Source organism: Gossypium hirsutum, chromosome D11 (genome assembly GCF_007990345.1).
Source record: "Gossypium hirsutum isolate 1008001.06 chromosome D11, Gossypium_hirsutum_v2.1, whole genome shotgun sequence".
Lineage (NCBI taxonomy): Eukaryota > Viridiplantae > Streptophyta > Magnoliopsida > Malvales > Malvaceae > Gossypium > Gossypium hirsutum.
Window position 1 is genome coordinate 31901585 of NC_053447.1, and position 15367 is coordinate 31916951.

General features: G+C 32.6%; 1 protein-coding gene across 2 annotated transcripts; it reads left to right on the forward strand.

The window, feature by feature from the left end:
* The first annotated feature begins 6170 nt into the window (after positions 1-6170).
* Positions 6171-15167, forward strand: LOC107913393 (uncharacterized). Of its 2 annotated transcripts, XM_041104043.1 has the most exons (5): positions 6171-7497; positions 7578-7660; positions 7955-8081; positions 8244-8675; positions 14190-15167. In XM_041104043.1, exon 5 carries the CDS (start codon positions 14195-14197, stop codon positions 15026-15028), a length of 834 nt encoding a protein of 277 aa, XP_040959977.1. In that variant the 5' UTR covers positions 6171-7497; positions 7578-7660; positions 7955-8081; positions 8244-8675; positions 14190-14194; the 3' UTR covers positions 15029-15167. The 2 variants fall into 2 exon arrangements, with proteins under 2 accessions (XP_040959977.1, XP_040959976.1); XM_041104042.1 differs by lacking the exon at positions 7955-8081 and having other exon boundaries at positions 6172-7497.
* Positions 15168-15367: the final 200 nt, after the last annotated feature.

Genomic DNA, 15367 nt, shown 5'->3' on the forward strand with positions numbered 1-15367 from the left:
TTATTTGTCTATTTATTATTTAATTGGTTTATTTATATTAATTATAATTAGAAGTTTTTATTTAAGTTACCATTAAGCTGTTAAAATCGATGTCGGCCATATGGCTTTCTCAAAACCCTTAAACCCTAAAAACATAATCCTTAAAATCCTAAACCCTTAAAAATTTCATATGGATATTGATGTACATGTATATACATAGATATATATTAATGTAAAAGCTTATATATGTTTATAAAAAATTGTGGAAGCAGTACTTAATATTGATTAAAAAATTTTGGGGTTTAGGGTTTAAGAGGTTTAAGGGCTATAGTTTAAGGGGTTTTATAGTTTAAGGTTTAATGTTTAGTATAATTTTAAGTTTATGGTTTAGGGTTTGTTATATTGGGTTTGGGATTTAGTGTTTTAAAGTTTGTTGTTTGGAGTTTAGTTTTTATAGTCAGAGTCTTAGTGTTTAATTATGGTTTTAAGGGTTAGGGTATTAGGGTTTAAAGGTTAAGGATTTTGATAAAAAATATAAAAAAAATAAAGTTATTTTAGGGTTTAAACAAGCAATAAGATTCTTTTTAATTACTTTTAATTGTAACTTATAATATATATTTATGGTTTAAAGTTTAGGGTGTTAGGGTATATTATATTAGAGTTTAGGGTTTAATGTTTAGTATTTTAGGTTCAGTGATTAATTTTGTTATTTGGATTTGGGGTTGACGGTTTAGGGTTTAGTTTTTTATAGTTAGTGTCTTACTGTTTATGGCTCTAAGGGTTTAAGGTTAATAAAAAATGACAAAAATTAAATTTATTTTAGTGTTTATGCATTAGTGGTGTTTTAGTAAAAAATGCCACAAATATGTCATAGTATGCAAAACGATGACGTTTTATTTTGTGTTCCTAGTGGCGTTTATAAAAAAACGCCGCAAATTTGTTTCAGAAATGGCAAAACGTTGCATTTTGATATGTGTTCTTAGTGGCATTTTCTACCAAACGCCGCAAAAGGATAGAAATTAGTGGCGTTTTTTTAAAATGCGTCGCAAAATTTGTGCCTGATACTGCAAAACGTTACGTTTGATGCAACATTTTAGTGGCGTTTTTTGTAAAATGCCGCAAAAGGACTATACTTTAGCACGAAATGCGAATATGTTGCCTATCAACTACGAGTCATGGCATAAATGCCCGATAGTAACAAAAACCAAGCCCTCTATAATATTAAGGTAACAAAACGTTAATGTCATCTATAACACATGGGAATTAGTTTCATTTATATTTACTTTATTAACTTGTGTTTTTTGTAGGCGAGGTTTGCTTTAGAGGTCTCGGATACCTATATAAATAAGGCATTGGGAAAAAGATGGATAGACCATAAAAGTACTTTAAAAAGAGATTATTATAAGACAAAAACAACCCTTAATAAGAAATTGCAAAATGTCCCGCCGGGTATACTGAGGTACCAATGGGAAGATGCGGTTAGATTTTGGCATTCGAAGAAAGGCGAGGTATGACGTACTTCTAAACTCTTGTAATTATTTTGGTTTATTGTATTTACTATTGACGTACTAATAATTTCATAAAGTAGGATCGTGAACTAGTTGGAAAAAGCAGCAAGCAGAAACAGAAATTCACTCACACAGTTGGGTCGAAAAGTTTTGCTTGTGTAGCTGAGGCCGAGGTATTTTTAATTTTTTAATACTGTCAAATATGTATTACTTTCCATTAAATAATATTTTTACTACTATACTGTAGGAACTGTCGTCCGGTCAAAAAGTTGGACGCCTTCAACTTTTTGAGATTACACATAGGAAGAAAGATGAATCTTCTATGACTCCTGAAGCTGCAGAAATTATGGTACGTTTACTTCATACGATTTTCTAATAGTTTAAATTCATTGCTTGTAATTCGACTATTGTTATGTTGCATTTGTTTTTTTAATATATATTGCGTTCCTAACTATATGATTTATTTATTAGGAAAAACTAAAGGATAAAAAGGCGGAGTACGAAGCGATTGCTTCTAGTGATAGTTCTTTTCATCTTGAAGACATTGATAATCGGATTATTACTGAAGTTTTGGGTCCTGAAAGGTATGGTTGGGTTCAATTTCAAGGATCTTTTTTTAGCCCAACCCAATATTTTGGATCCAGCTCGCAGCAATACATGGCTTCGAGGAGTCAGGCTCAAGCTGAAGTTCAGAGGTGAAAAGACCAGATGGCTCAAATGCAAGCGACCACAGTTGAGATTCAAAGGAAATATGAAGAACTCCAGCTACAACTTAAAGCAGAGGCTGTAGCGAGAGAAACAGAGGTTCAAAAGAAATATTAAGAACTCCAGCTACAACTTAAAACAGATGCGGCATCAAGAGAAGCAGACAATGCAGCGAGGGAAGCAGAGTAGAGCAGAAAGTACGACGAACTCCAACAGCAGCTTCAGAATATGATGAAAATGTTTCACCAGTCCCAACCTCCGCCGTCATAGTGTATTGTATAAATATTTTTATCATTTTAACTTTTAACATTTTTGTGAAAATAATATGAATTATATTTTATTTATTGATATTAATATTATATTATTCGTTTAATTTAAAATATTATATAAATTTATTGCTTTTGGCTGGTTTAGATTTGGTTGCTTTTGATTTGTTGCTACAGGAGGGCCGAAAAAATATAAGATTTTATTTTACAAAATTCCCAAAATTAGTGGCGTTTTTAGAAAAAGCACCGCTAAAAGCAACCAAACAAATAGCGGCGTTTGTGTAAAAACGCCGCTAAAAGAACATGACCTTTAGTGGCGTTTGAGGAAGAAGCGCCGCTAAAGAACATGATCTTTAGCGGCGTTTGTTGAAAAAGCGCCACTAACGAACATGACATTTAGCGGCGTTTGTAGGAAAACGCAGCTAAAACGCCGCTAAAAACTTGTTTTGGTGTAGTGAATGATTTTAACAATAGTTCTTATTATAGATATTTGTATTATTATAAACAACAATATTTCGCCTCATCTTACTATCAGCGTGTCTGAAAAATATTAAAGAGTTTTTTTTAAGAGTGTAAAAAGCCTTCAAACTTTAAAAAAGAAACATTAAATCTTTTTTTTTTGCACTCAATTGGATACTTGAACTTTCAAAATGTATCTAAAAGGTCCTCAAAGTTTTTCAGAAAAAGTAATTAAGCCCATACTCTTTTTTTTTACTTAATTGCCCACTTGAACTGTCAAAATGCATAAAAAAGATCCTTAAACTTTAAAAAAAAAAAATAAAGTGCATGTTTTTTTTTACTCAATTATCAAAATGCATAAAAAAGACCTTTTGACTGTTAACTTTAACAATTGATCGTTAAAGCTAATCTCCCCTAATTTTTTTCAGTGAAAGTCACCATTTTTCACAACCACGACGTGACATGTGACAAAAAATAATAAAAAAACCAATAAAAATTATAAAAGTTGTTAAATTTTAATAAAAATATAAGAAATAATTAATTTTTATTAAAAATTAGAAAAAAAATTGTAAAAATTGTAAAAAATTATAAAATATATAGAAATATAGAAAAAATATAAAAATTTTATAAAGTTGTAAGGAAATGATAAAAATATAAAGAAATATAAAATTCGTAAAATAATTATAAAAATTATCATACCAAAAGAAATATTTTATAATTTTTCTATAATTTTTATTGATTTTTATTATTTTCGCCACATGTTACATTGTGTTGCGACACGTGATGGCTTTAATTGAAAAAAAAATTGGGGGTCGTTAACGTTAACGGTCAATGGTTAAGGTTAATGATTAAAGGGCCTTTTTGATGCATATTATAATTTTTTAATGATTTTTATAAAATTTTACAATTTTTTATATTTTTTATGATTTTTATATTGTTTTTCTAAGTTTTAGTAAATTTTAAATATTTTTTATAATTTTTATTAAAGTTTAATAACTTTTATAACTTTTATTTGTTTTTATATTTTATAATTTTTTTACCACATGTCACACCGTGGTTGTGACACAGGGTGACTTAAACTGAAAATAATTAAATTAGGGATAGTTATTTTTAATGGTCAAAGGACATTCTTGATGCATTTTGGCGATTGAGTGCAAAAACAAGCATTAATTGCTTTTTTTTTTAAAGTTTGAGGGTCCTTTTTATATATTTTAGCCGTTTAAGTACCCAATTAAGTTTAAAAAAAACAGTGACTTCAATTTTTTATAAAATTTAAGGTATTTTTTTTATGTATTTTAAAAGTGTAAACATCCAATTAAGAGAGAAAAAAAGTAGTATCTTAATTTCTTTGAAAAATTTTTAGGGTTTTTTACGCCCTCAAGTCGTTTTTTTTTCTTTGTTGGTGTTGGGATCTTCCTTCGTTTAACATTAGATTTCAGGCTTTTCTCCTGCTTAGGCTTTCGTTCCTCTTCATTCTTTCTTTGTAAATGAAACTTCAATTCATCAATTCATTTGAATCTTTGATGAGTAGTAGTAAATTTTTTTGTTGGTTCTTCGTCTTAGCATATCAATTCTCTTTCTTTTCCCTGTTCTTTTTGGATTATATATATTCTTCATAGTTTTGCATTTGGACTGCTCCAAGGAATGATTATAACAACCGATTAGGGTATTGTAATGGTAGTGGTTGTTGACACCATTTTTTTGTAAAAATGGGGTCAACTCGAATTTTAAAAATGAAAACGAAAATGAGAGTCGCCATCAATCCCTTTTGATGAGGTGTGATCGGCTCACCTCGAAAAGTGGTTGTTTTTAATAAACGATTTGATTTTATTAAAACAACGATTTTGGTCCACGAAATTCAAAAAAATGGATTCGGGAGTCGGCTACGTACGAGGAAGGATTAGCACCCTCGTAACGCCCAAAATTGGTACCTAGTTGATTAATTAAAGTCTTAGTGTCGAAGATTGAAAACTTTAAAGAGATTTAAAATATGATCATTTATCAAAATTTTGAAAATTTTAGAGAGAGAAGCATATTTTCACGTTAATCGAGAAAAAGAATCACATCCCGTAAGTTAAGACACAATGTCTAAAATTCCCGATATGAGAATGAAAGTCAGAAAATTTATTTATTTTGAAAGAGTTCAATTATCTCGAGTTTAAAAAAGAGATCATGTCCCGTGAGTTAGAACACGATCTTTTGTTAATTCTCGAGAACATTTAAAAATTTTGTTTGAAATGATTTGTGTATTTAAATTTTTCGAGAAAGTCAAAACTCCGTAAGTTAGGGTATAACTTTCTTGAGTTTCTAAATACAGAATGTTGCCTTATTCTAAAAGTTTTCTTTTTTGAATTTGAGTAAGAATTAATGTAATATAACAAGATGTGAGTTTAATTTATGCAAATATCGTGTGAAGGCAAACAATTATTTTGTGCAATGTATAGTACAATAATAATGAAATAACATAAAATAACTATATTAGTAGAATATTTAAAGGGTAAATAATAAATCATACAATACCATAATAGTCGTGACATAATTATAATAATAATCACCAAATAATAATAACCATTACCACATTAATTACTATTCTAATACTAGAAATATAAAAATGAATTAAACACTAATAAAAATGATAATAATAATAATAATAATGATAATGAAATGTATAAATAAAGGAATAAATAACAATATAAATTCTAAACACAAGAAAAGTAAGGAAATGGATAAATACATGAATGCATAAATGAAGAAATGAACAGAACGAAAAATAATAAATAAAGCTTGAAATTAAAAGGATAAAGGATCAAATTGAGGTTAAAATAAACTTTGGAGTCTAAATTATAATAAAATGGATGAATAAATATAAGAGGGACTAGATCGAAATTTGGATGGAATTTAAAGGTATAAATTATAAATAGAAAAGGGCCAACTGAAATGCGCTGGAAAAGGGCGAGGGCTATATGGGAAATTATTCCCAGCCCTTTGGAGCGCACCGTTTCCATCTGGACCGAAATGAAACAAAAATGAAATTATACAGCAAAATGTAAAAAAAAAAGAATTTCAGGACCAAATTGCAAAGCCCCGCAAAAACGGAAGGGTCGCATGCGAAAATAGTCCCTTCACCGCAGAAACACGCGGATCCTGAGGGCCAACGGGTCGGTTCGCGGGTCAGGGCCAAAACGACGTCCTTTTGGCACCTGACCTCTATTGCCAAAACGGCGCCGTTTAGATATCATTATTTAAACCAAAAATTTTCTAATAACTTCATTTTCCTTTCTCCATTAAAAAAAAGAAATACCTCTCCTCCTTTTTAATATATCCAGAAACCGGCCATGGTCACCGCCGACAGATGGCCACACCTCAGCCGAGGCTCCGCCGTAAATGGTGGTCGAATAGGGGCCAGGATCGGATTTTTTTAACCCTCGTTCAAGATCCTGTTCGGAGACCCAACTTTCCCGACTAAAAAGACCGAAAAGATGGGATTTTTCAAACCTTTTAGGTCTGATTTCAACGTCCAAAGAGGACTTCTGACGAAGAGCCTTCGGAGTCGGCAAGTATCCCTTTTCCCTTTTACTTTGTTTTTGTTGAAAAGGTTCGTAAAAAAGGAAATAAACAAACATAAATAAATAAAAAGAAACAAGAACACAAAGTAAAGAAATAGTAAAACTTGAATCAACCTTTTAAAAGCTTTTGCTCTGCATGTTTTTTTATTAACTGGTCGTAAAAAAAGGGAAGAAGAAAATACGGAAGTGGTGCTCGACTTTTATAGCCGATTTGTTTCCATTTTTTTCTATTATTTTGCTGCTTGCATGTTTATTTTTCTCCTGTAGGTGATTGGTAGGCGTCGGTCGACATGACAGCGGCGGTGACAAACGCGCGGCGGTGGCGGTTGGTAGGTCAAGGGTCAGAAGACCCTAGGTGCGGCACACCTCGGGCTAAGGTTTTCAGACTCCCCCCCCCCCTTTTTTGCATTGGGCCATTTAGGCTGTGTTGGATTTGGTTGGGTTAGGGGTATTGGGCTAAGTCTTTTGGTTTGGGCCCCAGGTTGTAATTGGGTTTTGGGTAGATTTGGGTAATTTGGTTTTATTTGGGTACTGGGCCGGGTAAAATGGGCTGTACAGTGGTGGTAGTCGAATTGGTGGTAGGAGTTGTATAGGGAGGGAAGCCAATCCATTTGGAAATAATGACGATGTAGAGCAGGTATTTAGTGAGCAAGAGAGTACCGGGATCAATTTTGATGCCTTTGAAGACATTTTCGTGGAAACATGAAGTGATAATGTGCTGCCACCTATCGATACTTTTTTGGAGATTGATTAGGGCAAAATGTTAAATCTAAACATCCCAAAGTGCATGTATGTGAAGCCAACACCTGTTCTGCGGTATGCCGTCCCCATTTGACTTGCAAGGTGGGATTTGATGGCATGTGCGCAGATTGTTTCTGAAAAGAGATACGCCTTTTGTTTTCCAATTATTAGTGGAATTAGGAGAGGCCAGGTTCCTCAAAGACTATTATAAGGGCACGTACAGTATACCTACTACCTCTTATTCTCTCTCCTATCAGAGACCTCCCAATGCAAGTAGGTGTCGTATTTTTGAAATTTATAAGTCGTGCTTCTATTTATATCTTGGAATTTATGTTTTATGACTATTATTGCAGCTACATGATGAAGGCTAGAAGTTCTCTGATAAATCGGTGTTACGCTAGTTGTTATTTGTGGAGGTGCTCCTATTAACCAACAAGTACTTTACCATCCTTCCTATTTCCTTTCATTTTACCCCTCATTATTATTTTTATTTTAATTAGCATTATCTAATATAGTAGTGCGATAATACTCCTAGACAAGAAAAATATTGCACTCTAATTTTGTTGGTCATAGTGAAACTATATGTTCTATTTACTCTTAGGGAAAAAATTGATTTCTTTGGCATACTTTTGTTTTTTAGTTTGTTGGTTTTCAATCATGTTTTATGTTCACTCTTAACTTTAGGGTCTAGACTGCTGCTATTCAGGCTTTCGATTTTTTGTGCATGCAGAAAATGGCCTCTGATTTTCTTGCAAAATATATTTTCATGGCTATGAGCTGAGTGGGATCTAGTACTGATTTGATTGTGCATAGAGTAGAATTTGTTCTTGAATCTGAAGAAAGGTGTCTAGGGCAAGGTATTAGTGATTTGTAATTCTAACACTCATTTTAATGATGTTAATAGAAATTCTTGTATGACTCAGATCAAATGTACTTGTAAATCATTTGTCTTCTCTATGATTTTGTGAATTTGACTGCAGTTTCCATTTTGTTTTAACATTTTAATCTTGTTCTTGCAGCAAGCTGGTACATTAGTTTTTGTCGAAACAGTAAGGGAGCTGATTTGTTGGAACATTGGCTATGCATGAATGGTTTTCCTGTAACTACCATTCATAGTGATAGAGCCCTGCATGTAAATATGCATATTTCTGTTTTATTTTCCGATTTTTTATGCACGCTACTTATATTTCATTGAATTGTGAGTCTTATGGATAGAATAGTATTTAAACCATAAAATATTTGCTTTTGGCTTATCTGTTTGCTTAGCTTTATAATTGTAGTTAGGACAAGTTGCTGCTGATATGACATGGTATATAAATAAATGGTTAAACTTACATAAAACATTCAACCAAGGAAGTAAAGATTTTGTGAATGCCTGAGTTGGAGCTTTGCATTTTTCTATGCTTAGAAGGGAAGATAAGGCTTGGCCAGAACAGAAAAAGGATTACTAAGTAAGTTCATAACCTTTCTTATGTAATAGACATTATTTTCTTTTTTTTTTTTGTGATTGTTTTAAAAGATTAAGCTTGCTTATTTTTATCTTTACTTGTGGGTTTTTTCAACCATGGTGTTACAATCTTGAGTTATGAATCAAGTCACCGGACAATTTGTACAAAATCGTTTGACCCAGCGGGCTTTTCCCCTTATTTTGTTTCTTTTGTGTGAACCTATGAACCTATAATGAACAAGTGGAACTCATCGAAGGCAATTCCAAACTTGTTAAGAGAAATTCTTAAACCTTTGAATATTGGAATAAATTTTGACTTAATTTTATTTCTAGCAATCAACCTCTTAATTAGAGGTTACATGGGTTTACTTGTTTGAATGAAAGACTTATAAGCTAAGTAAATTAAAACAATGACTTTAAATAATGAAAGACTCCTAATATTTCTCTAAAATATTTTTCATTAAAAAAAGATATCTTAAAGATATAAAATACTTATAAATAAAATCTCCTAATAAAATAATAACTAATCTAATAATTAATTGAAGTTTAACACATGGTTGTTTTCCTAATTTAGAAAATTTGAGATGGTTTTATTTTCATACATATGGTATTCTTATTTTATCAACTATTTTGGGGACAGTGAGGCTTTGGGTTAGGTCACTCTTTCAATTTCTCTCAAATGTTTCATATAGGAGAAATGATATGATATTTTGTTACACATATACCCCTAAGGGTTATCCACATTGATACCCATTGTTATTTATATCTTATAAGTCTTTTTAGTTTGTCATGCCTCTGTGCTGTATGGTGGTATTGTCAAAGCAAACTTCCTTATGTTCCAGTTACAGTGGAAAGTCTAGAATGGCAAACTAGGTTTTCTTTCAGTTAATGCATAAGGATTCTCTTAAAACATATTTAAATAATGAGTGAAAGTTCATAACTCGATTGACTATTCATGCATGCAAATGATAGGCAGAAATTGTGTTTCTTCAAATTTCTATTGAATGAAATTTATATAGAGCACTATTTATTGCATTCGATTTTTGGATTTCTGTCAGTTGCCTTATCAACCAAGAAATGCTTTAACTTTGTGAATTACCGAATGAAAATTATTGTTTCATTCTCATAAACTTTTTGTGATGTTGATAGTAATTGCAAAGATACTTCAGATGATTATCAGGGGAGAACTTTCTTAAATATTTGCAAGATAGTTTGTTCTTTTCTATAGTTGTATTACTTTAAGGTCCCTATTACCAAAGTTTACTTTTCTCTAGGTAATATAAGTTTCCATTTTTCTCTAGGTAACTTTGTGAACTACCCAATAAAACATGTAGTTTCGTTCTCTTTTACTTTTTGCAATGTTGATAGTAATTGCAAAGATACTTCAGATTCTTCTCAGGGAAAGACTTTTTAAATACTCGCAAGATAGTTTTTTTTTCTTCTATAGTTGCATTGCATTAAGGTCCCTATTACAGAGTTTATTTTTCTCTTGGTAACCTAAGTTTCCATTTTTCCAATTTTGTGAGGTTGTTTTTGTCTTAAAAATTGCCTATGCCTTTATAATGGCCTTGTTGCTATAAACTTATATTTTTCATCATCTTGCCTTTGAATGATTATTAAAGTTCTGTTTTCCTTTTGATGTCTCACTAAGGGCACTTATAGAACACTCATTTGGTTGAAAATTTTATGTTTTCACAAGTTTTAACATAAGAATCTTTCTTAAATTAGTACTTTTTAATCATCTGAGATATAGGAGTCAAATTTTCAGACATTATGAAAGCTTATTTTGAGATTGTTGTTAGGTTGCTTCCAACCTAATGTTTGTTAGATTGCTTTGTAGAGCAATTCTTATGTTACATGTGTACAAGCCCAATTTAGCCCGGGCCCACTATCCTAAAATTTCAAAACCCATTACAACCAAATCAGGCCCAAACCTTAAAAAATGTGGCCCAAACCCAATGAAAAAAAACTAGGGTTTCAGAACCCTAGCCCCTGCTTCTCATGTGTCGCACCTAATCCCTGTTGCCGTCAACCACCCCGCCGCTTTAGCAGCCACCAACTCCTGCCACTGCCACCTGCTCTTTGCCACTGTCGCCGTCCACTTGCCTGCAAGAAATGACAAGAAATAATATAAAAACACTGTAAAAAAGGCTATAAAAAGCCATTCAAATTTTTGTAATGGGTTCGGCCCCTCTTTCACGATTCCAAGAAATAAAAAAGCAAAAACGGATTCAAGAAACCATTTTTTTCGGTATAAGATCTATTTTTTTTTCTCTTTATTTTTTTTTCCTTTCGAAGCTATTTGTATTAGATTTTGTTTCTTTTTTTTAAAACTATATATAACGTATAAACGTAAAAAAAAGAAGAAGCAAAAACTACCTTTTTTTGAATTTTTTGGCCACCGTGTATGGTGGCCGGCGAGACGGCGGCACGGCGGCGGTGTTGGCCTGATTCTGGGCAGTGCCCAGGGAAAGGGAGAGTTGAGAGAGTATTCTGAAGTTTTTTTTGTGAAAGAAAGGAAAAATGAAGAATTTTTAAAAATTTTCTGCCTTTTATAGCATAAAGAAATGACGCCGTTTCGAGAGGGTCAGGAGAGCCCCAAAACGACGTCGTTTTGGGCTCCTGACCCGAGCCCATTTGCCCAGGGGATCCGCGTGTTTTCTAAAAAAGGTATATTTATACGCGCAGTCCCTTCGATTTTGCAACGCGTTGCAATTTGACCTTTTTTCTTCCTTTTCTTCCATTTTCAATTTAGCCTTATAATTTTATTTCTGTTTCGATTAAGTCCGCATTAAAGCGCTACGTTTTGGGGGTAGGGAAATTTTCCCTTTTGGTCCCCCATGTCAAACGCGCGTTGCGATTTGATCCTGGGACGTTTTTTTATTTATTTATTTTTGATTTCTTCCCTTAAATTTTGTTTTGACTTTAATCTAATCCTTTTTACTTATTTATGATGTTCTGCTTATTTTATTCATTTACCTTTTTTTTTCTCTTTAATTTTTATTTTTTTTATTTTCTATTCTTCATTATTTATGCTTTCTTTTCGTATTTCAATGTATCGTTGTTTCATTTTTACTTTATTTTATTTTTTAGCTTATTATTATTATTATTATTATGTATATCTTTTAATTCCAAATTTCATTATATATATACATACATATATATTCTCCGTAATTTTACAATCTCATGTATACATACTTATATATTTTTATTTTATTTTATAATCTATATACCTATATATGTAAATATTTATGCTTTTATTTTTTTATAATCCATATACATATCTTTTATTTATTTTCTTCATTTATTTATTTACTTGTATGTCCGTTATTATTATTTATTATACTTTAGAATTTTTATTTGTTTATTGCTCGTTATTGTACATATGTGATTGATTTTATTTATATACATGTGACTTCTTATTTATTTATCTTTTGTTTTTGCTTGTATTACATCATTATCATTGTTATTCCATTACACCCATTTTTATTTAGATTTCAAAAAAAGGAAATTTTAAAAATATAAGTAATATTCGGTATTTTGGATCTTCGAGAGAATCGAGCCTTAACGTATTGGGTTCTGATTTTCTTCGTTGAATTTAAATAATCGAGATTACTCTTTTAAAAATGATAAAAAGCTCGTTATCGAGAATTCAATACGTTGTGTCCTAACGCATTGGATGTGACACGTTGTTTTCTCGAGACGAGGATTTTTCAAAATAAATGCAATATTCAATGTTTAATATTTTGAGAAATCGTGCCCTAACGTATTGGGTTGCGATTTTTTTTATTTGATTTAAACAATTGAATATTCTTTTAAACTTTATTGCACGAATTTTTTTAAACTCAAGTTTTAAACGATATCGGGAATTAAAAAAGGATCGTGTCTTAACTTACTAGTCGTGATCCCTTTTTTAATCCAAGATAGTTAAATATATTTTAAATAAGCATTTTTTTATTTGCGTATCGAGAATTCAAGACATTGTGTCCTAACTTACTGGATATGATTCTCTTTCTCGAATAACGTGAAATATCCCCCTTTTCCTGAAAATTTTCAACTTTTTAATACAATGATCGTATTTTTAAAATTCTTCAAAGTTCTCAATTTTCGACATTAAGACATTAAGTAATCAACTAGGTACCAATTTTGGGCGTATCGAGGGTGCTAATCCTTCCTCGTGCGTAATCGACTCCCGAACCTATTTTTTTTGAATTTCGTGGACCAAACTTGTTGTTTTAATAAAATCAAACCGTTTATTAAAAACAACCACTTTTCGAGGTGATCCAATCACACCTCATAAAAAAGGATTGGTGGCGACTTTTATTTTTTTTGTTTTCGTCAAAACCCAAGTCGACCCGTTTTTCAATCCAAAAAAATGGTGTCAACAGCTTGGCGACTTCACTGGGGATTTTAAATAAGAGAGTCAAGCCACGAGTTGATTATTTCTTGTCTTTTTGTCAAAAGTTAAAAATTTGATTTAAATATACGATCCTTTCATTACATTTTGTTTGTTTTGAGTTATAGTTTTCATGATGTTTTGTATTTTAAATTTTTATATCTCTGCAAATTGCATTGCATGACCGTTGGTCAAACCTTCTTAAGTGGAAGTGAGAAGCTAGTCCTTCGTGAGGTTTTCACCTCCGTGCAGGATAGTGGATCACTTTCGGGATACATCCGTACCTATGTCTTCGTGAGATTTTCATCTCCGTGCAGCCATAGGGAAATGTATTCCCCTGAATCGAACTCGGTCCGTATGAGCCTATAATGGGTGAGGATCGAGGAATCTGCTGGTTCGGGTACCCTTACTTTAGAACCAAACCTCATGTAGTGAACCTCAGGAGCCCACCTTAGATAGAACCACTTCGAACCCCTAGTATTTACCCGAATAGGTACTCTATCTTTCTTGTTTGCTTTTGATTTGTACTAACCTGTTTTCTTTTTGGTTATGGTTGCATTGCATTTTCATCATAAAGAGGTGTTGATTCAGGTTCGGTTGTTAAATAGAGAGCTTGTCATAAGGAAATGGGTCTTTTGATAAAGTGGAAAATAATACGGTTGCCCGAATATGTTCTAAGAAGACACAACGAGAGAAGGATGATAGTTTAATGGAGGACAACACAACTATTGCTCCATTGCCCCGAGGATTCAAGGTGACAAAGATTATTCGAGAGCAGCTGAACTTTCTTAAAGAGAAGCCAATGAGCATCACGAGGATAAGCGAGCATCGAGTCATGGCTCGGATCAAGCAAAAGGGAGATGGAAGAGACGTCATTTTTCAGAGTTCGTGAGATTCATCTTAATGTGCGAATGAAGAAAAGGATCGTTCTCTTGGAACATAAGGGCAAAGCCGTATATATATCCGCTTTATGTAAAAAGATTTATTTTATAGTAAAGTTGTTCTAATAGAATTGAATCAAGAATCAACGTCTTTTTTGCATTCATTTCATGCATCTGCATTGCATTTCATTGCATGCATCAAATTTCACTAAAAGACCCTAATCAAACGAAATTATTTCAGAGTCAATGGAAACCAACCTACCAAACCAGCACCCTTGCGCTACCCGAACAGGAAATAGAGAAGTGGAACAAAGGTTGGAAAAATTAGAGCGAATGCAGATACAGGAGCAATTGACCGAATTTCAACTGGAGATGAGAGATCAGATGCTAGAATTACAGAGAACCATGGTGAGCCAGTTCAACCAATTGTTAGCTGGAGAAAAAAGGAAGGACCCGATGGACCACTCTAGGGTTGATAATGAGGTGAGGACAGAGTACCCAGATACTATAGAGGCCCCAAGGAAGAAGGAGAATAGGGGGAATAATGCGAACAGATATAACAAGGGCCACTCAAAACCAATCACTGTGGGCCGGTCAAAGACAGAAACCACCAGACATCGGAGTCCTTTAAAGCAAGAATCTGAGATGAAATCATGTACCGAGAAGCTCCAGTTCACACCAATTCTGACGTCATATAAAGAACTGTATCAGAGATTATTTGACGCGCGTATTGTCTCCCCTTTCTACTTGAAGCCTTTACAACCTCCGTACCCCAAATGGTACGACACAAATGTGCAATGTGACTATCATGCGGGAATTACGGGGCATTCTATAGAAAATTGCACTGCCTTTAAAAAGCTGGTCGAAAGGTTTATCAATATGGGCATCGTCAAATTTGAAGATTCACTCAGTACAGAAAACCCGCTACTCAATCATACGGATAATGAAAGGAGTGCGATGAATGAAGAGATGTTGGGAAAAATTCACATCAGTGCTGAATACGAAGAAGCAACTGGAGAAGAGATCTTATTAGATGTTCGCCCTTATAAACTTGGGAGTGTTCTAAAGAAACCCCTGTAGTATTTAGAACTTACTCAGAGTAATATTCAAAACACACTTGTTGCTTTCAGCCTAGAGGCAACAAGAAATCTTTTGTGAAATAGGCTCATGTCTGAACGTCATCATTTTAATGAAATGCATCTTTTCGATCATTTTTTTAGCCCATATTCTTTTATTCTTTACGAATAAGTATCTTTGATTCTTTCATTCTTTTCGATTTTCTTCCAAATTTTATTCTTTTAGATTTTCTTCCAAATCAATCTTGCATTCATAATTATATAACTTCATATATTCTTTGTATATTCTTTTGTACCTGCAATAGGTCCTTGGATATCAACGAAATGAATGACACTGCTACAG

What these genes read in the sequence shown, in the direction of transcription:
- LOC107913393 (XM_041104043.1), top strand. Translation starts at nt 14,195, where the DNA reads ATGGAAACCAACCTACCAAACCAGCACCCTTGCGCTACCCGAACAGGA.